Source organism: Dromiciops gliroides, chromosome 4 (assembly GCF_019393635.1).
Source record: "Dromiciops gliroides isolate mDroGli1 chromosome 4, mDroGli1.pri, whole genome shotgun sequence".
Lineage (NCBI taxonomy): Eukaryota > Metazoa > Chordata > Mammalia > Microbiotheria > Microbiotheriidae > Dromiciops > Dromiciops gliroides.
The window spans coordinates 262,410,257-262,432,020 of record NC_057864.1 but is presented as its reverse complement, the minus strand read 5'-3'; the positions used below and the strand labels follow the sequence as shown (position 1 = coordinate 262,432,020).

Below are 21,764 nucleotides of genomic sequence, written 5' to 3'. Positions count from 1 at the left end.
CCTTTCTCTTCTTTCGGAAACCTCACACTGTTCTCCTTCCTCCCCAGGGCAGTTTCTATTGGTCAGGTTGTTCAGCTGAACTCACTAAGTCTGTTCCTCTCAACATCCAGGATTAATTTTCTCTTGAATCCACCTGCTGCCAGAGACTTCACTCCTTCAAGTTGCTTCCTGCTTTGAATGTTGCCTGTCACTATCTATGACTATCTGGAGTGTATGTGTCTCTGGTCCTTGCCTCAAAAACTTCAATTTCTTTAACTTTTCAACCTCTCTGTCCCGCTGGTCACCAGGTCTCTCATTGGGACTGGGTTCTTTCTTGATTCCTGAATCCTCCCTGGACTGTTCCCAATGGTTCCCTCTAACTAGATTGAATAATAACTACAGCTCACATTTATATAGTGTTCACTATGTGCCGGGCACTGTGCTAAGCACTTTGCAATCATTATTTCATTTCATCCTCCCGATGACCCTGTAGGTAGGTGCTTTTATTATACACATTTGACAAATGAGGAAACTGAGGTTAAATGACTTACCCTTAAGGAGTACACAGCTAATAAGTATCTGAGGCTGGATTTGAATTCAATTCTTCCAGACTATCTACTGCGCCAACAGCTGCCCCATGAAGGGCTTTTGCTAATAACTAGATAATCACTTGTTTGAAATGTTGTAGAAAGAATTTTTCTTTAGGTGTAGGTCACTGAGATTCCTTCTACCTTGAAATTCTACCATTCCAGGAGCAGCTAGGTGGTGCTTGGTTTTGACTCTACCACTTACTATGCATGTGTCCTTGGGTAAGTCATTTAATTTAAAAGTGTAAAATTTTCCTCCACTAACTCACAAAGCTGTGAATTCCAAGAGAGAGAGAGACCCAAGATTCTAAATTGATTACACATTGTAAAGGGGAAAGAGGGAAGGGAATAAGCATTAATGTGGCATCTATTGTATGCCAGTCCCTGTGTTAAGCACATTTAAGCACTGAAAAGCAATGTACACTACTTGGTGAACGTTGAAGAGCTTTCTTAGCTTTGATTTGATCATTCAAAAGGTGATATGGTTCAATGCGTGCCTACAGTCACATGCGGGATCATCAAGGAGACCCAGGACAGAGTTTTCCAGGGACATTTTTCTCAAACCTTTCATCTGGGAATGAGATAGCATTCATTAAACACTTACTATGTGCCAGGTATTGTGCTAAGCCCTGGGGGTATAAATATAAAAGATAGATGAGTTTGGCCTCAAGAAGTTTGCATTCTAATAGAGGGTGGCCAAACCATAGTAACAGGAGTCTGCCCTTTACTCATGTTCATATCCACTGAATAGTGGTATAACTCTCAATGTTTTTACCCTGGGCAAATTAGGCAAATTGGATGGATAGGAAGTCCCACTTGAATTTCATCTTAGGGGGAAATCTGACAAATGTGTGGTCACCAAGGAGAAGCATTCTTCTATTACCAGGAGCAGAAATAGGCAGGAGTGAGAGCCAGAGGGTAAGTCTAACAGGTATTGTGACTGCTTCTACCAGAGGTATCAAGAAGATGCATCCCCAGGAAGGTGCCATCAGCACTGTCTAAATTTTCCACCCTAGGGAAGAGGATTGACTGTCCCATTCTCATTCTAGCTCTGCCACTCAGTCTATGTCAACAAAGTCGCTTGTGGTTCCTTCTGCTTTTTCTCTAGGTACTTGAATTCCTCAGATACAAGACAGAGAATTCTGGCAGAGTAAACAAGAAGTTTACAATTGATTTAAAAGTCAGTCAGGAGCAAAAAGATGTCCCCCCCCCCAAAAAAAGAGGAGGCAAATACGGCAAAGAGATAAAAGAGAAACATAATTTACACAGAAGGGTTTGGAACTGATGAGAGAGAGAGAGAGCATAGGTGATAATCAAGGGAGTTGTCCTGTATTAAGTGGAGGGATTCAATTAAAGAAGGAATCAATGTAGAAAAGAGAAAGCAGAGAAATATGAAAAAAAAAAGATGGGAGGGAGGAAGCGAGGGTAGACAAGAGCTCATCTTGTTCTGCTTGACTACAGAGGGAAGAAAGGAGCAAAGGACTGAAGTTGCAGAGAGATCATTTTGAGCTGCCTGTCTATGAAAACTTCCTAATAATTAGCCATCCCAACATGGAATGGCTTTCCTCAGGAGGTAATAATGAGCTCCCCATCACCGGAGGTCTTCAAGTAGAGAATGATACTTGATGGAGATGCTATTCTGGGAATTCTTACTTGTGTATAAGTTAGAATGAATGACCTCCAAGGTCCCTTCCAATGCTGAGATTCTATGACTCTGAACATGATGACCATCCTTCCTGCCCTTATCTCCCAGCCATCTCCATACCTCCAATCCACCAATAACTATTTTTTTAACTTGGTTAAAGGACCTGATCTCCCTAGGCCTCATTTGTCTCATCTGTATGATGGGGCTGCCTCATTTGTATAATGAAGCTAATGACCAGTTCTTTTCAACTCTAGGCACACTGCCTATCTCATAAGAAAAGGTGAGAAAAGATTACTTCTTAAACCTTAAAAGTCTACATGAATTTGAGGTTTTATGCCCCATGCTTGCTGACTGATTCCTGTATCTTGAGTCTGCTCCTTTCATCCAGAAATGCCTTTCATCACAACCCAGAATAAAATTTCTGGGCTTAGACCTTGGGTTTTCATCAAGAGAATGTTGATGAATCCGCCACCTTGAAGGCAGGGACTGTTTCATGTTTATATTTGTATCTCCAATGCCCAGCACATCCGGCAGAGAGAGGGCCCTTAAAATGCACCTGTTCTTTGATTGATGATTGACTCAACACTGATAAGCTTAAGTATTACCCCCATTTCTCACCCTGTTCCAGGATACTCCCACCAGTTGGCCTCCATATTCTGTTCAGACACAAACTCAATTGGTCTAACCATCAAGTTAAAATTTCTCTGTCTGGGGCAGCTAGGTGGTGCAGTGGATAAAGCACCGACCCTGGATTCAGGAGGATCTGAGTTCAAATCTGGCCTCAGACACTTGACAATTACTAGCTGTGTGGCCCTGGGCAAGTCACTTAACCCTCATTGCCCCCACCCCCCAAAAAACCAATGACTTCTCTGCCTTCCCTACCTTATCTCCCTCTGCCATTCCATCAGCTTTCTTCTCCTCCTTATATCAACTAAATCAGAACATCTCATCACCTTTGGGAACCCTGTTTCAAATCTAAATTCCATCAAGCCAAAAACTATTTTTTTCCTGCTGAGACCCAGGTCTTTCTTCTTCTGTATTCTCTTTGTGCCTCACTGAATTCATCTAGTTCTAAAAAGGAATTGTTCTGAAGATTTGGTTCACTATTTAGTTTACTATATTGGTTTACCATTCACTCAATTACCATTAAGCATTTATGAAAACTCTGAAGATCAAGATAGGCAACAGGGATAAAGGGATGTTCTTTGATTCAGGAAGGCTGAGCTTTAATCTTTGCTTCAGACACATACTTGCTATAGGACAATTAGCAAGTCATTTAATATCTTGTTACTCCCCCAAAGGCTATTAGTTATAGGTGACTTGTCAAACTGTATCAAATGAGGAGAGTTTCTTCACTGGGAGTTGGTATTGGTGCTACCTAGTGAAATCACAGCTGTTGATGTAGGTGCTACCCAATGAAATCACAGGTCATGATTAAAAAAATCAAATTGTGGAAGGGTCTGTGCTAAGGCATTAAATGCTTCCCCCACTCTAATTCCTTTCTCCCATGACCTTAAAGTTTAGTAAAATAGATATAGATTTATAAATATATAACTCATACAGACTAGACTTTGATAAATGTATGAGATATAGGAGAACGGGTTAATGGAGTTCAAAGGAAGCACAGTGAAAAGAGTACCGGGCCTGAAGTCAGGAAGACTCACCTTCTTGAGTTCAAATCTGGCCTCAAACATTTACTAGCTGTGTGACACTGGGCAGATCACTTAACCCTGTTAAGTGATGGAGAAGGAAATAGAAAAACCACTCCGGTGTCTTTGCCAAGAAAATCCCAGATGAAGTCATGAAGAGTCAGATATGACTGAAAATGACTGAACAACAACAAATATGGGAGTTCAAATGGAGATCACTTCCTACAGGAGAAAGCAGGAAAAGTTTCATGGAGGAAATTACATTGGAGCTGGGTATAATAGAAAGATGAGTACCAGGGGAAAAGGCTTCGCCTTTATTTTATGTAGGGAATGGATAGACAATTAACAACAACAACAATAAATAACAGCATACATTTATAAGTTACTTTAAGGTTTGCAAATATTATCTCATTATATCCCTTCATGATAACCCTAAGAGGTAGGTGCTATTATTAAGCTGAAATAGGAAGAGTAAAGGAATCAGGGAATAATGAATGTGTAGGATGGATTGGAGGAGGGGAAAGACTTTAAGTGGAAAGATGAGGTCAGGTTGGAAGGAGACCTTTTAAAGGGCTATTGTCATTCATCATAACATTTCTTATGGTGGTGAACTTGTAACGAAGATGTATGGTGAAAATGTTACTTTAAATTCCTCTTTTTGTCTGGGAACAAGTAAGGAAAATGCCCTGAGTGATCAAGGTAGAAGAGTAAAAAAGGTGAACAAAAGAAATTGGGTTTTCACTTAGCTAGGTTCAAAAGCTTCATTAGTAGCCCAGAATTGGGCTCATCATAGTACCTAGTACACAACTGGTGCTTAATAAATGTGTTTTTTTCATTTGCTCAGCATTAATACTTTGATATTTCAAGGATCTATAACCTTCATATATCACAGCCTACACATATCACAATCAAATTCTGTGATTATATGATGGACACAAATAGCAAGCATGTTTTAGGGTTTGTTTGTTTTTCAAGACCCCTCAAATTCTGGGCACAAGTCAATCAAAAAGTTTTATTAGTATGGTAATCTGAGCCTGGCTCAGGCTAGGTTGGTACCCCAGGTTTAAGGTTGGAACAAAAAAAGACATTTGCAATCCTGCTAATAAAAGAAGATTTACTTAGAGTGGCAAAAGGACATTCAGGTCAAAGAAAGGATATTTAATGAGAATATAGCCTTGACTCAATTGCTTGTAGCTCCTGTGTTTCTGTGTTGTCCATAGTAGTCTGCCAATCAAGTGTCTAGGGAATAGCCAGTGCTCCTCAAGGCCTTTTGGTCCCCTGAGCCAATTAAGTCCCAAGCATGGTGTCAGTACCAATTGAGAAAAAGAACCAACCAGGCCCATATTATGGAGACTTTGATATATATTCCTCCTATCATAATTGTTATTACAAGCCATAGCTTAATGAATTCAACTGAATGCTAGTATTATTCTGCTATCCAAGTAACTTTTGTCCTCTGTCCTGATTGTCCAGAATATCTAGAATATTAAGAAAAAATAAGAGGTAATGATTTTGATCACAAGCTATTTCATCTGACCTTGGGAAGGAAAATCTGTTGTGCTTATGGAGGGAGTAGAGGGACTTGCTAATCAGTACAAAGCTTAAGGAGCTTTAGACAGAGCATCTCTGTGAGTGGACCTTGCACAAGACCTAGGTTAGAGGGAAAATCCAAGCACAAAGGGAGAAGACACAAAAAGCAAAGTCGCTCATGTTAAGTAAGATGGAAGATACAGGACCCTTCTCTTTGCCTCAACACTAAAAGATGGGGCATTCACAGATGACTAGCACCTCTGGTGTGAGGGTTCACTAAGCCTTTTTGAGGGCTGCTCATCCATCTTTGGTATCCACATGATCCACCCATCTCTAACCTGTGCTTCCACAAAGCTGTAGCATGCACAGTAGCCACATCCCAGGTAAACCCATCTTGGCAGACAGGCTAAACCAGGTTGAGGGGAACCAACAGACCTTAAACACAATAGTGAATTAGAACGATGTCTATCCCAAGCAGGTGAAGATTTCCCACAGCAGAATGGGCAGATGAGAATAATTTGTTCCAACATTCATGAAGGTGGCTGAAGCAGGTTCTGTGGAGCACTGAGAGGTTGATCAGACAAAAAAATAGTAGAAAGTCATCACCAGCAGTCCTGACTTTTGTCTTGCCACTGGACTTTGATGACTCAAAAAGAAAGAGTGAGTACAACAGTGCCTCACTTAAATTCTTTTTTAAAAAATTAATAAACATTTTTATTTAAAGTTTTGAGTTCCAAATTCTATTCTTCCTTTCCTCCTTCCCCTTTCCCGTCCCTGAGACAGCAAACAGATACAGGCCATACTTGTGAAAACATGTAAAACGTGACCATATTAGTCATTTTGTATAAGAAAACTCAAAAGAAAAAAACGAAAGTGAAAAATAGTATGTTTCAGTCTGTGTTCAATCAATATCACTTCTTTCTTAGAGGTGGATAGCATGCTTCATCATTAGTCCTTTGGGATTGTCTTGGATCATTGTACTGCTGAGAATAGTTGTCATTCACAGTTCTTCATCAAACAATATTGCTGTCACTGTGCACAATGTTTTCCTGGTTCTGCTCACTTCACCATATATCAATTCATGTAAGTCTTTTCAGGTTTTTGTGAAATCATCCCACTTGTCATTTCTTATAGCACAATATTATTCCATTAAAATCATATACCATAGTTTGTTCAGCCATTCTCCAATTGATGGACATTCCTTTGATTTCCAATTCTTAGCCAATGCAAAAAGAAGTACTATAAATATTTTTGTACAAATAGGTCTTTTTTCTCCTTTTTGGGGTGTCTTTGGTATATAAACCTAGCAGTGGTACTGCTGGATCAAAGGTTATGCACCGTTTTATAGCCCTGTGGGCATAGTTCCAAATTCCCTCCATAATAGATGGATCCATTCACAACTCCACTAACATTGGATTAGTGTCCCAGTTTTCCCACATCCCCTCCAACTTCCAACATTTCTCTTTTTTGTTATATTTGCCAATCTGATAGGTCTCACTTAAATTCAATCCACACAGAAGTCAAGACATCACTCCATGATATCATTGGTCCTCTTTAAAAATGAAGGACTAATGGGGCAGCTAGGTGGCACAGTGGATAGAGGACTGGCCCCGGATTCAGGAGGAACTGAGTTCAAATCTGGCCTCAGACACTTAATACTTACTAGCTGTGTGACTCTGGGCAAGTCACTTAACCCCAATTTCCTCACCAAAAAAAAAAAGGAAGAACTAACAACAACAACAACAATATAAGACAGTGAGAGCAATATAAGGAGGGAACCCAGGCAAAATATTGTAAGAAACTTGAGAAGACATAGATTCACTGTCATGGGACAAAAATGAGGTGTAAGACGGTTTATGGAAGGTTTCACTTAAGATATGACACCTGAACTGGACCCTGAAAAAAAGAAAGACTCAAAGATGGGTGGGGAGTCCATTCTTGGCATGGATGTTGGTGTGAACAAAAAAGACACAATGATGGGGAATGGAAAGATGAGAACACAGGATAGAGAATAGTCCAATTTGAGAAAATATAGAATATAAGTTTATGCTCATGTCTAGTGAAGCAGCCTTGACTGCCAAGGCTCACAGTTCAAGCTTCATCTAGTTGGTATTAGGGAGCAACTGAAGGATTTTGAGTAAAAGAGTGTTATGACCATCATAGTACAGTAGAAAAAAATGTAGAGCTTGTGCAGCCACGTGAAAGTTGACTTGTAAAGAACATAGACTGGTAGCTAGAAGGAAGAAGGGAGACTACTATAATATAATAGGCTAATGAAGGTCGTTACAGCAGAAGTAGAGAAGAGGGGACAGATGGGAGAAATATGGCAGAAGTGGAAACCACCAGGCTTGCCAAGTGATTTGAGGGTGGAAGCAAGGGAGAAGGAACAATCAAAAGATGACTCTTGAGTTTTCAAGCCTGGACAAGGATAAAAGTTCCATTAACATAAATAGGTATGTTAGGGGGAAGAGTAGGTTTAGGGAGAAAAATCTTTGAGCTACACATGGTGTGGTGAAAACTCAAGCATTTATCCCCTTGTTTCCCATATATAGAACCTCCCCTAATACATGGAACAATAGCAGAATTAGAGCAAAGTGTAATAACATGGGGAAGAAAGGAGTATTCAACCATCGGGGGTTATGACTCATTCCTGCCATGGTACTTGCCTCCAACATCAATATCATATTTATATTTTTCTCTTTCTGACCCACAGTACTGTGGCCTGGATTTGTGAAAAAACAGTATTTCCTTTCATGGAGATAAAAACAGACCTTCCAGACCCAACCTACATGTTCCGAGAGCTGTATTCACAGGTAGGGAGAGAGAGCTCAGGTTCTTGGTGAATTCTACCTGGGGGCCCCTTCTCCTAGAAATGGATAACGGAATTTATAACATAATGTCTCAGTTCATAGGCAAGAAGTTGGTAGAAGATCTTTTTGTCTATTACCCTAGTTCCAGGAAAAATTACCTTCTCATTCTTTAAATATTTATTCTGGTCTTATTTTCAATGAAACAGATAATTCAACATCTCTTAGCTTTATTCTGATGTTTAACAACTTGCCTTAAAAAGTCCTTCCTTATGTATCATTTGAGTACTTTCAGCCACAATTTTAAGCCCATTTTCTCTTGAGCAATTCACATGTTCCTTAAGAATACAATTCTAAAATTTAAAATATTGCATGTCTTATTCTATGTCTCATACCTCTTTTACATACCCATATAGACAGTCATATATATGTGACACAGTTTGTAGAACTGGCCTCAGAGTGAGGAAGACCTGGGGTCAAGTTTGGCTTCTGACATATGCCAACTATGTGACCCCAAGGGATTTATTCAAACCTTTATATGAGTTAAATAGAGAGTTAATGAACCCTCTAGGAGGTTAGTCAGTTATCAAATATACTGCCTACATCTCTGCATTACTCCCAAGTATTTCCTGAACAAGACTAAAATGTAATTGAGAACTATTTCACAAAATAAATAAAAATATAACAGAACATAGACAATGTTAATATGTGTTTTTCTAAATCAATACAAGCTGTACAGGGATCTTTATTTGTGGTTTAGTGGCCCCATTTCTATTTGAGTTTGACATGCTGCTCTATACAATTCTCTAATTCTCTAAGCTATAAAGAAGTTGATGCCCCTGTGTTGGTAGAGGAAGATTTTACACTAAGAGTTCCCTACAAAAATGAAATAACATTTCATGTTATTATTAAAATACTCACATATATACACAAATATCTATGTGTATATGTCTACACATGTACTTACAATACATATGATATGTAATACCTACATAAGTGGTACATATACGCATACATAAATGTGTGCATAGGTATAATTTATACTTTGTACATATATATATATATACATATGTGTGTTTATGAGACAGAGGAAAAGAGAGACAGTGAAAGAGACAGAAACAGAGACAGAAACAGACAGACTGAGATAAAGACAGGAGAGAAAGAAAATTGATCTCAATGTCAGGAAGACATGAGTTCAAATCCCACCTCTAACAAACACAGGCTAAGTAGGTCACTTACTGTCACAGTGCCCCAGGCCATTCTCTAAGACTCTAAGTTGCAGCAAAGGTACTGATTTGCTTTGGCAGAAGAAATTCCTCCCTGGGAACTTGCATTATCAATGAACTCGCAAGATAGATAGGTAGATAGATGATAGATAGATAGATAGATAGATAGATAGATAGATAGATAGATAGATAGATAGATAGATAGATAGACACATGCATACATAGATACACAGATACATAGATACAAAGAGAGATGAGATAGAGATATATAAGCTCCAAGGACCCCAGCTTTCTTCTCTTTATAAAATGAGGGTATTGAACTAAGTCAATTTTTGGTTCTGTAGATCATTTATTCAACAAATATTTATTATTTTTCTATTTTAATTGACTTATTAAAAATTCTATAATGTTTTGGGATACAATGATTCCTCCAAGCTCACTTTTTCATTCTTCTTCTGAAATCTTGTAGCTCTTTCCTATATTAAGACATCTCACATGACTTACATCCCAGCCTAGACTTGCTATTCTCTCTTTTGTCTAAAATGTAGTCTGCTCCCAATAGACCTTGGTCACCTCTTCCCACTCATTGTTTTCTCCATTTCTCCTGTGCATCTCTCAATGCTTTCCCTTCCCTGATCTTACCTTCTGTCATCAATGGAGTGCTTTATTTCCACAGATAAGTCTTTCTTCAGCTGGAATTCCAAGTGAACAAGTACAGAAGGTCCTTGTCAGACTTTTAGATTTGGGTAAGTAACAATCAATCAATCAATAGACATTTATTAAGTATCTACTATGGGCCATGCAGGGGGTAGATAGGTGGTACAGTATATAGAGTACAGGGCCTGGAGTCAGGAGGACCTGAATTCAAATTTGGTCTCAAACACTTCCTAGCTATATAACCCTGGATAAGTCACTTAACCTTATTTTTTTTACCAGTTTCTTCATCTGTAAAATGAGCTGGAGAAGAAAATGGCAAGCCACTCTAGTATCTTTTAAAAAACAAACAAACAAAAACAAATGGGATCATGAAGAGTCAGACACAAGTGAAACAACTGAACAACAACAACAATGTGCCATGCACCGAAAACATTCCTCTTTCCTCCCTCACTGATCTATCCCCCTTCTGTAATGCCTAAACTCTGACTGAGAAGATCCCATGCTGAACCTCAATGCCTTTTTATATAGGTACTGAGCACCTGGAGAAGTTACTTGCCTTCTTATTTCTAAAAATAGAGGAGAATGAGGAAAATGAAGTCGTCTTCTGTTGGCTTATTGGAGTCCTGGAAGACCTAGTGAAGTCTGACCGTAAGTGACTACAGTGAGAGACAATTGTAGACTTTTAAAATCACTTAATTTGACAGAACACTATGTAACCAAGCCACTTTTGTGAGTTTACTCATCATCATTAAATTATCCTTATAAAAAGTTGTTATTGAGTTGTTTCAGATGTGTCTATTTGTGAGCCCATTTGGGGTTTTCTTGGCAAAGATCCTGGAATGGTTTGCCTTTTTCTTCTCCAAATAATTTTACAGATGAGGAAACTGAGACAAACAGGGTGAAGTGACTTGCCCAGGGTCATCCAGCTAATAAGTGTCTGAGGCAAGATGTAAACTCAAGAAGATGAGTCTTCCTGACCAGGCTTGGCACTCCATATGCTGCAGCACCACCTAGCTGATTTGCTGTACAATCTTCTAGGACTATTGTGAGAAAGGGACTTTGTAAGCCAGTAAGATGTCTTGTTCCTGCCTCCTTTATCCTTTCTCCCTCCTGGCTAGTGAGTTGCAACTTTTTGATATCAGGGACCATGTCATATTTATCTATGTCTCACCTACCAGCATCTAGCTCTAATGTGGTACATGAATTCTTAGTAAATATACATCAAATTGAAGTGTGGTAGATTGGAAAAGCACTAGATTTGGAGTCAGAAGACATGGGTTCAGGGGCAGCTAGGTGGCGCAGTGGATAGAGCACCAGCCCTGGAGTCAGAAGTACCTGAGTTCAAATCTGGCCTCAGACACTTAACACTTACCAGCTGTGTGACCCTGGGCAAGTCACTTAACCCCAATTGCCTCACTAAAAAAACAAACAAACAAACAAACAAAAAAAAAACAGAAGACATGGGTTCAAATCTCAGCTTTGTCACTTACTGACTTTGTGACCTTGGGCAAGTCACTTACAATCTCCAGGCCTCAGTTTCCTCATCCATAAAATTGGAAGGGCAAGTAAACAAATATTTATTAAGTACTTCCTAGGTGCCAGGCACTGTGCTAAGCACCGGGAATAAAAATGCAAGCATAAAGAAATACGTTCCCAGAGAGAGCTTATGTTCTATTGCAGGAAGGTAACACATAAAACAAAGTACAAAAGTGGACGTGGTGGGGAGGAGAAGAGTACCCATATTGGAGCATGGTGGAGAAAGTACAGAGAGGCAGGAATATATAAACTAGAGGGAAATGAAGACATGGAAGGCCACCTTAATATGGAGATTCTGGGAGGAACTAACCAATCAGAAGAAGAGGCCACAGGGTATGATGCTACTCTACTTCACTGGGAGAAGTCCAGGGGCGAAGTGAACTTGCAGGGTGAAGACACTTCTGAGTCACACTAGAGAAAGTCTGTAGAGTCAAGAATACAGCCTGGGGAAGAATTCAGGTTGGCCTAGATTGAAAAATATGATTGTCTTATCTTCTGTGAACTGTATTAAATGAATGGTTCTAAGTAAAGGTTATACTGGCCACTTAGAGGCAGCTATAGTGCAGTGGACAGAATGCTGGGTCTGGAGTCAGGAAGACCTGAGTTCAAATCCTGCCTCGGTTATTTAACCTCTTTTTGCCTCAGTTTCCTCAGGTGTAAAATTGGGGGTAATAATATCACCTACTTCCCAGGGTGGTTGTGAAGTTCAAATGAGATCATAATAAAAAGTACTTCACTAAAATTAAAAAATAAATAAATAAATAAATTTTAGGGGCAGCTAGGTGGCACAGTGGATAGAGCACTGGCCCTGGAGTCAGGAGTACCTGAGTTCAAATCTGGCCTCAGACACTTAACACTTACTAGCTGTGTGACCTTGGGCAAGTCACTTAACCCCAATTGCCTCACTAAAATTTAAAAAATAAATAAATAAAAAGTACTTAGCATAATGCTTAACATGTGCTATATAAATGTTAGCTATTTTTATTTTTATCATCACCATCATCATCATCAGGTACAGTGGATAGAGCTCCATGCCTGAAGTCAGGAAGCCTTATCTTTGTGAGCTCAAATCTGGCCTCAGACACTAATTGTGAAGTAAACAAAGGTTGAGTAATAAGAATAATAATTCTGTTGTTATTATTCAAATGTTTCAATCATATATAACTCTTTGTGACCCCATTTGGGGTTTTCTTGGCAAAGATACTGAAAAGGTTTGCCATTTATTTCTCCAGCTCATTTTACAGATGAGGAAATCAAGGCAACTAAGGTTAAGTGACTTGCCCAGGGTCACACAGATAGGAAGTATCTGAAGCCAGATTTGAACTGGAATCTTCCTGACTCCAGGCCCAGCACTCTATCTACATTACTACCTAGCTAGCCCAAAGTATACATAGATAACAAGTAAGCAGTCAACAAGCATTTTTTAAGGACAGGCTTTGGAGATAGAGGGAGAAGGACTAGACTTGGCACTTCATTGATATAGGAAAGTCTTGGGTGAGGAAATACTTTCTCTCAATGTAGATCAGTTGGGTCTTTGCAATTTGTAGTTTTAGAGAATTGCCTAGAACTCTGAGAGATCAAGTGATTTCCTTGGGCTCTGATACATCAGAGGTTGGTCTGGAACTCAGGTCTTCATGACTTCAAGTCAGGTGATTTCCACCATGTTGCCTCTCTCATAAACTCTTAACAATATTTGTTTCTGCCTCTGTCATATTGACAATCCACTCATGAATCTGTGTAAATTAAGGGGAATCTAAGTGCCCTGGTTTTTGTTCTAATCTTCCCCCTCCTGATTATTTCTTCCATTTACCTGGATCTGGTCCTCTAGGGAGCTTTTTAAAATGTAGTACTCTGGGGTCAGCTAGGTGGTGCAGTGGATAGAGCACCAGCCCTGGATTCAGGAAGACCTGAGTTCAAATCCAACCTCATACACTTAACACTTACTAGCTGAGTGACTCTGGACAAGGCACTTAACCCCAATTGCCTTCCCCCCCCCCCCAAAAAAAATGTAGTACTCTGATATTTTGTCCAGGAAGAAGTTAAGCAATAGAGGGAAGAAATAAGGGGAAGAACTTAGGGATAGCAATGGACTTGGGTTGCTTTCTCACTAACATTCTATTCCAATGGTGTGTTTATCTCTGTTGCTTTTTTCTAGTTCCTTCAATGATTCCCAGTGTGATGATAGACTTGCAGCATGCTTTATGGCCATGGCTTCCTAACCCTAGCTACAAGGTAAGTAAAATAAAAGAAAATGAAAACTATTTCTCCTGAGCCTCTGCAGGGCTAGAACTTAGAAGGGATGGACCAGGTACAAATATAAGAACTAGTACCATTGACTTAACCTCAGGCATACTTTCATCTTTGTGTGATGTATTCTGAGTTTACCTTAATAGTCTGGACTCAATCAGTACTTCTCCTTGTTGAACATTATAAGTACAGTAGAAAAAAAAGGATTTTGGTCCTTAAGTGACCAATGGATCAAGAGAGTTTAAAGCCAATGAATAGCATCATCAGAGAGCTGGACTCTCATAAATAACAGATGTAAGACTAAAGCAGTCCCAATATATAGGCCAGCATTTGCCAAGAAATGTCCTTTGGGCAAAGAGCATTAGCTTACAAGGTGGTTTTGGTATGGATTATTTCCAAATGTAATTATAATTAAGTGCAGTGAAATGGAATATTTACAGTTTAGAAGCTTTTGAATTTTTAAATACTGTTAGCCAAGTGGTTTCAAGAATATGATCACAAAAATATATGACTTGAAAAAAATGAGCTGATCACAAAATAAGAGTTACAGATAATTGATATGCAACCTGGATACCCCAGTAATGTCCATAAAATGTCAAAAGGACAAGAGATGGGTTCCCAGAACTTTGAATGAATCCCCTCTGATGTATTTACTAGAGAGCATGGGACCCATATGATGGTAAGCATGAATGGGTAGTAATCTACATCTTTGGAGTAAATGTAATCTCCAACTTTTTGTAGATGATAGTTGCTATATTTGATCTCCTCTCATTTATGAGATCACAAATTCATATACTGAAGTCATTCAAACTAGTTCCTTTCTATGCTTTTTTGATTAGAGGAAAGATATGACAATGTAATTGGTTGAAAATGAAGAAGCTGGTCATTTAGGGGCACTATTTCAACTTCATCAAACATCTAATGAGAATAAGAGTTACCAATAAGACTCTTTCTCTTAGCATAAGGAACAACCTGAAGCATGCCAGAACCTTCATTTTTAAACGTACAGTTATCCTTTTCCACATTGTGACTTTCTCCATTGTGATTTCAATATATCATGAGTGAGCATAAGAAATGAAATGAAAATTTAGGGGGAAGTTTTGAAGAAGCCACTGATGACACATGAAGGCCAGCAGACAACACATAAAAGGTATAGGAACTCTGAAATGCATAAAATATATGTTCTGGTATTGTATAATATCAGCCCAAATTTTACAATAAAGCACTGTAAATACTACATCTAAAAAAAAGAAAAATAGACTTTTCTCTTTTTTTTCCTGCTTCTCAACTAAAAGGGGATTTTATTGATATCACAGCCCCATTAAACCCAGGAACAAGGCCTTGTTACAGTATACTACTAAAGAGCACTTCAGTCAGGGGAGCCAAACCAGAATTGGGTCCTGAGGCTGGTCTTTATTTGACCTTCTTCTTGGGGCGCAGATTGTTGGTGTGGCCGCACTTCTTCTTACGGCAGTTTACAACGCGGGGGTGCAGGCGGGCATAACACTTGCGGCAGATCATCTTGTCACAGTTGTACTTCTGAGCCAGCTGGCGAAGGGAAGGCTCGATGATACCCCCCCGCAGACGCAGCACCAAGTGCAGAGTGGACTCTTTCTGGATGTTGTAGTCAGAGAGAGTCCGGCCATCTTCTAGCTGTTTTCCAGCAAAAATCAGACGTTGTTGATCTGGTGGGATACCTTCCTTGTCCTGAATTTTGGCTTTGACATTCTCGATAGTATCACTGGGTTCAACCTCAAGAATGATGGTCTTGCCCGTCAGGGTCTTCACGAAGATCTGCATCTGCAACGCTGCGCCCGCCGCTCGGCCGCCTCGCTGAAGAGAAAGAGAATAGACTTCTGGTATGAAGGAATAGCCAAAAAATTTTACAGAGGTTTTCTGAATTATGGAGGTACTGTGCCCCTAACATCCACAATGTGGAAGGGATAACAGTAACTTTTATTTTATTTTATTTTTATCAATTGGCAAGCATTAATTTTTTATTATAACTATTGTATCACATATGTATAATCAAACAAAACATATTCTCACACGAGCCGCATCCAAAATCTTTGTCTCATTGTGTGCCCTGAATCTATCATCTCTCTTTCAGAAGACAGGTAGCATGCTTCATTGTCAGACCTCTGGAATTATGATCCGATGGGTCAGAATGCTTAAATCTTTACCTCAGCTGAAGCATAATAGATTTTGCTTGAATCTTTTATTTTAACTCTTTTGTGTTAACTATATTTCTACTGTGTTTCTCATAGATAAAATATTGTTGAATTCTGATTTGTAATCCATTCTTCTATCTTTTTATGTTTTACAGGTGAATACATCACATTCACATTTACAGTTATGATTGATAATTGTAATTGTGTATTTCCTGCCTCCCTATTCTCTTATGCATTTCCTTTTCTTTGTTTCCCACTCTCTTTGTAAAGGAGAAGAGGGTGGGGAGAGAGTGCTAAGCACCTGTGCTTAGTATTCCCCTACCTTTCTTCGCTTTACTTTTTTTTTCACCTAGAACCCCAAAATAGATTCTTCTCCTTTCTTTCTTTGCTTTTAAACTCTTCTTTGCTAACCATTTTCCTTAGACTTTATTTAAGACTGATCCCTTCCTTAACCTACCCTTTCTCTTATTTTACCATACCCCTTCTCCTCTTTCCCTCTTTTTTTTTTTTTTGGTGAGGCAATTGGAGTTAAGTGACTTGCCTAGGGTCACACAGCTAGTAAGTGTTAAGTGTCTGAGGCCGAATTTGAACTCTTGTACTCCTGACTCCAGGGCCAGTGCTCTATCCACTGCGCAATCTGGCTGCCCCTCTCTTTCCCTCTTATTACACTGTTATTTCTCTACCCAACTGTGTGTATTCTCCTCCTTTTTAGATGAGAGTGAGGTTCTAGTATCATCCACTCCCCAAACCTTTCTTCTATATAGCTTTCTTGTGGAGCACCTCAATTCCATCTTTCATCTCTCTTTTACCCTAATGTATTGACTTTCACCTCCATTTCCTTTCTCCTTTTAAGATCATCAAAACCTAAGAAAATCACTTCCAGTTCCTCTAATTAGATTCCCTCCATAACCCCTGATTATAATAGAGTTCTGAAGCGACACATGTATCATTGTCTAATATCAGAATATTAACAGCTGATCCTTTTTTAACCCCTTATACTTGTTCGCTCATGTTTACTTTTTTATACTTCTCCTGATTCTTGTGTTTATATTTCAAGGTTTTTACTAAACTGTGGTCTTTTCATCATGAGCACTTGGAAGCCCTCTATTTCATTAAAGGTTTGTTTTTCTCATATGGGATTATACTCAGTATTGCTAGGTAAATAATAATAATTATTATATATATTTTGTATTATGGAATATTGTATTCCAAGCTCTCTCTTTCTTTGTATTGCTGACTGCTAAATCTTGTATGGTCTTGACTATGGTACTGAATTATTTTGTGTCTTGTTTTTCCCCAGATATTTTTATTATTTTTTCTTTGGCCTGATAGTTCTGAATTTGAGTGATATTCATGTAAGCTTTTATTTGGGGGTTTCTTTAGAGTGGTTACCAGTGCATTGCTTCTATTCTCACTTTGCTCTCTGGTTCTCAAATACAGGGGCAGTTTTCTTAAAATACAATGTTCAATGAGCAGTTCAATCACTCTTAAATTTACTCTCCTTCATGCATTTCTATATCATTTATTTTACATTTTATTCTATTTTTCAGACTTCTGACTTTATTTTAGTATTTCCTGTTGTGTTATGGAGTCATTAATTGTCATTTAGTCCATTCTAATTTTCAAAGAATTTGTTACTTTAGTAAGAACCTCTTTTGCTTTTCTTTTCTTTTCTTTTCTTTTTTTTGGTGGGGCAATTAGGTTTAAGTGACTTTCCCAAGATGGCACAGCTAGTAAGTGCCAAGTGTCTGAGGCCAGATTTGCACTCAGGTGCTCCTGAATCCAGGACCAGTGCTTTATCCACTGCACCACCTAGCTGCCCCCTGTAAGAACATCTTATACCAAGTTGTTAATTCCCTTTCTAATTTCTTTCAGAGCTTTCTTTTTTTCTTTCTAGCTCTCTCATTTCAAATAAAAAAAGTATTTTTAAACTCTTTTTAGAAATTCTTGCTTCATCTCTTCTATCCATTCTCATTGAAATTGTGCTCAAGTTTTGGGTTTTTTATTATTATTTTCTTGTTTTGTTAGGGGGGTTTTGAGGTCTGCTTGTAGAGATTTTGGAGTCTTTCCTTCTGAGTTTATATCTTGAGCCATCTCTTTCATCATAATAGTTCTTTATGGTGGTATTCTTCTTTTGTTTGTTCATTCTTCTAGCCTACTTTCTTACTTTGGATGTTAAATTAAGGTTGGGCCCTGTGAACTTCAAGAGGGAATGTTTGAGATAAGCATGTATCCTCTTGGAGTCTGCTGCTTATGTGTGTGTGTGAAGATATTCTAGGAACCCAGGAACAGTTTAGGCTAGGGAGCTGCAAACTTCCAGTGCTTCCATGGTAGTCTGATCCAGGGTAAAATTTGTTGTCTACCCTCCTGGTTCTGAACTCTGTAAATTTTTTATCTAGATTTGTTCTTTGTTGGAGTTCCAATAGAATGCTGCTGGACCTGGCCACTATCAGTCAGCTGGAAAACTTTGCTAGTGGCCAACATGCAGACTTTTGTATGGATTTCCTGCCCTGATTATTGTACTGCAGGCTTTCAAATGGGTTTGAAGTCTGAGTTCAAATCTGGTCTCAGACACTTGACGCTTACTAGCTGTGTGACCCTGGGCAAGTCACTTAACCCTCACTGCCCTGCAAAAAAAAAAATGGACTTGAGGCTAGAATTAAAGTCCCCTTACTCCCAACTGTACATCATTCTCTCTCTCTCTCTCTCTCTCTCTCTCTCTCTCTCTCTCTCTCTCTCTCTCTCTCTCTCTCTTTTGGTGAGGCAATTGGGGTTAAGTGACTTGCCCAGGGTCACACAGTTAGTAAGTGTTAAGTGTCTGAGGCCGGATTTGACCTCCAGTCCTCCTGACTCCAGGGCTGAAGCTTTATCCACTGTGCCACCTAGCTGCCCCAGCTACTGCTTTCTTCTAAACTTGTTCCTAACTCAGTATATAACCTAGAGTTCACAATTACTCCTTACCAGAAACACCGCTCCTACATATAGGTCCCTTTCTCAATCCACTAATGATCTATTACCTAGAACTAGCTAGTGAGCAAAAAATCTGCCAGTTGATATATATTCATGAAACATATAAAAGGTCATACCCCTTTCTGTGTGGGTGTGGGACCTGTTTTTTGCCCTGTTCTCAGTCTTAGCCTCTTTCAGTCCTCATGGGTAAATTTCTTTATTCAGTTATTGCTGGCTAGATCCTGTCCCCAATGTCTATAGAACCCACCAGAGCTGGAAATTTTTTTTTGGGGGGGGGAGTTCCCAATGAGGACTTGATCTGGTACATTTTTCTCAAACTTTATGGTGCAGTTGTTGGGAAGAAATCAGTTGTACTTCTTTCTATTATCCTTCCATCGTGACTGATTCTCTCACTTCCATTTTACCCAAACAGGACATATAAACAGTGGAAAGAACAGTGCCTCTGAACTCAGTGAAAACAAAGGATTTGTGTGTAAATCCTGACTCTGATGTTCATATAAGAAGCATCTCTCTGCCCTTAAGCTTCCAGAGCAAAGCTGGCTATATCTCCCTTTCAGGGTTCTATGAGTACACTGCTTTTTCTCTAATTTAATTAGCTCAAGCCCTCACTGGTTATGTTTCCCTCACTATTAGCTACCAATGACTAATCCCCCAGTTATATTAAGGCATTTAAAACCAATCAGCTTTTACTAAGGAATATTTACTTTGAAAACATAGCAAAAACAAAAGTATAATGCTATGCTATCCCATCCCCATGTACACTATCAGGACAAACTCTCCACTATACCACGTCAGTATCTAGAGAGAGAAAGTTCAGACTTAGCTCAGTTCTATATAACACTGGTCCTACCAAGTTCATGTCCAGAAATGTCATGATTGCAAAATGGTTCTCCATTTCAGTGACAACTGAGTTAGGTCCAAAGGTCATTCTTTCTTTTTTTGGGGGGGGCAATGAGGGTTAAGTGACTTGCCCGGGGTCACACAACTAGTAAATGTCAAGTGTCTGAGGCCAGATTTGAACTCAGGTTCCCCTGAATCCAGGGCCAGTGCTTTATCCTCTGTGCCACCTAGCTGCCCCCACCTCCACAAAGGTCATTCTTAAAGATCACTTTTTGCTCCTTGGGGAATCAATTCTGGGCTAGCCATAAAACCCAGCTTGGATGCATACTCTCAGAACCAAACACTCCCAAGCAGCTTGCTCTCCTCACCATTTTGAAACTCACAAGGAAACGGTGTCCAAACCTTTCACCTAAAACCAAAGAACAAACGTTCAGGAGACAAAGAACCAATGTTTTTTAGGGCCCAACGTAGTCAGGTCAATAGCAAAGATTCACCAAAATAAAAGCAGCTAAAAATAACGAGAGAATGTCCAAAACTCTGGCTGGCTGGTATCTTTTGAAGACACTCTTAGTTCCAGCTACATGTCCAATCAAAGAAGGTGCCATTCTCTGTGTTGTTAGCATACTGGAGCCAAAGACTGAATTCTACACATGTTCCAGTCTCTCCAAGGCACTTCCATTATACATCCTCACAACACTCCTAGAATCAAACTCCCCTTCATCTTCCATGTGCAGAATTGCATCAGTGGCACTTTGCCTATGTAAAAATCCCTGTTATACTCACTACACATGTGACCTTGAGCAAGTCAATTGATCTTCATGAGCCTCAGTTTCTTCATCTATAAAACAAATGGAATGTACTAAATCACTTCTAAGATCTCTTTCAACTCTATATCTATTATCCTATGTGATCCTTTCCCACTAGACCAGCCAAATCTGAAAAGCAACCAAATGACTTGATTCAGGCTAAATTCAAAGAGGAATCCATTTTTTCCCATGAGGCAATGAGTGATCATTAGGATGGTCATCACAGTAGCTATCACTCAGACATTTTTATGCAAATTGAAGACCTCAGTCTGAATCATCAGTGTGAGAAGTGGGATATGCAACCTGTGATAAGGAATTATTAATAATTGATATATTGGGTGACCCAGTCATCTCTCCTTCTTTTTTGTGGGGCAATGGGGGTTAAGTGACTTGCCCAGGGTCAAACAGCTAGCAAATGTCAAATGACTGAGGTCAGATTTGAACTCAGGTCCTCCTCACTCCAGGGTCAGTGCTCTATCCACTACCCCATCTAGCTACCACCCATGATACCCCCCTTTTTTCTTAGTCCTTTCCTCCCCCCACTCCAAGGTCTAAGATTCATCTGGGTCAAAGGAGTCTTGAGTAGAGGCTTTTGTTTAGATAGTTGAGGCACTTTACTGATAATATTTGACTTGCACAACCACACCTAGATGGAAACTACTTTGGGTGAGGGGTCTTACATACTTTCTCTGATGTTGGAGTAACCTGAGTCAAGTATCCCTGGATTTCATTTTAAAATAACCCACCTCCAATCATGTCAGCCAATTAGATTTGATTATTGTTAACAAATTGGATTTGATTGCTATGTGATGAACCTCCTACAATTGGAAGGGTATATGAACTGTGACATCACTGCCATTAAGGGGTTTTTGGTCTAAGGGAGACAGCCAATAAATCTCCTTTTATTAATAACCTGCCAGCCTAATAATGAAATTATTAAATTACCCAGAGACTGTCTCTCATATTTTTAATCTTCACAAACCAATTGAAAATTAGTCCCCTTGCATTTTCACTTGATTACAAATAACATTCAGAGACAGTGATTGATTTAAGCAGCTTAGGTTCATGGATCAATTGATCACTGAGAGTGGAAACAATGAGAATGTTCTTGTTA

The 21,764-nt window shown here is 39.2% G+C and overlaps 2 protein-coding genes across 2 annotated transcripts in view; one reads left to right on the top strand and one right to left on the bottom strand.

Annotated features, from left to right (window-relative positions):
• Positions 1 to 8,107: 8,107 nt before the first annotated feature.
• The window catches only part of LOC122753514 (maestro heat-like repeat-containing protein family member 1), a 131,162-nt gene continuing 117,505 nt past the window's right edge, over positions 8,108 to 21,764 (top strand). Inside the window, exons 1-4 of the mRNA XM_044000904.1 lie at positions 8,108 to 8,203; positions 10,100 to 10,169; positions 10,609 to 10,728; positions 13,772 to 13,848. Of these exons, the coding sequence (XP_043856839.1) occupies positions 8,144 to 8,203; positions 10,100 to 10,169; positions 10,609 to 10,728; positions 13,772 to 13,848 (327 nt within the window). The 5' untranslated portion in view covers positions 8,108 to 8,143. The remainder of the gene's footprint in view (positions 8,204 to 10,099; positions 10,170 to 10,608; positions 10,729 to 13,771; positions 13,849 to 21,764) is intronic.
• LOC122753518 (ubiquitin-60S ribosomal protein L40-like) lies at positions 15,125 to 15,684 on the bottom strand. Its single transcript, XM_044000909.1, has one exon. The coding sequence runs from the start codon at positions 15,661 to 15,663 to the stop codon at positions 15,277 to 15,279; it is 387 nt and encodes a 128-aa protein (XP_043856844.1). The 5' UTR covers positions 15,664 to 15,684; the 3' UTR covers positions 15,125 to 15,276.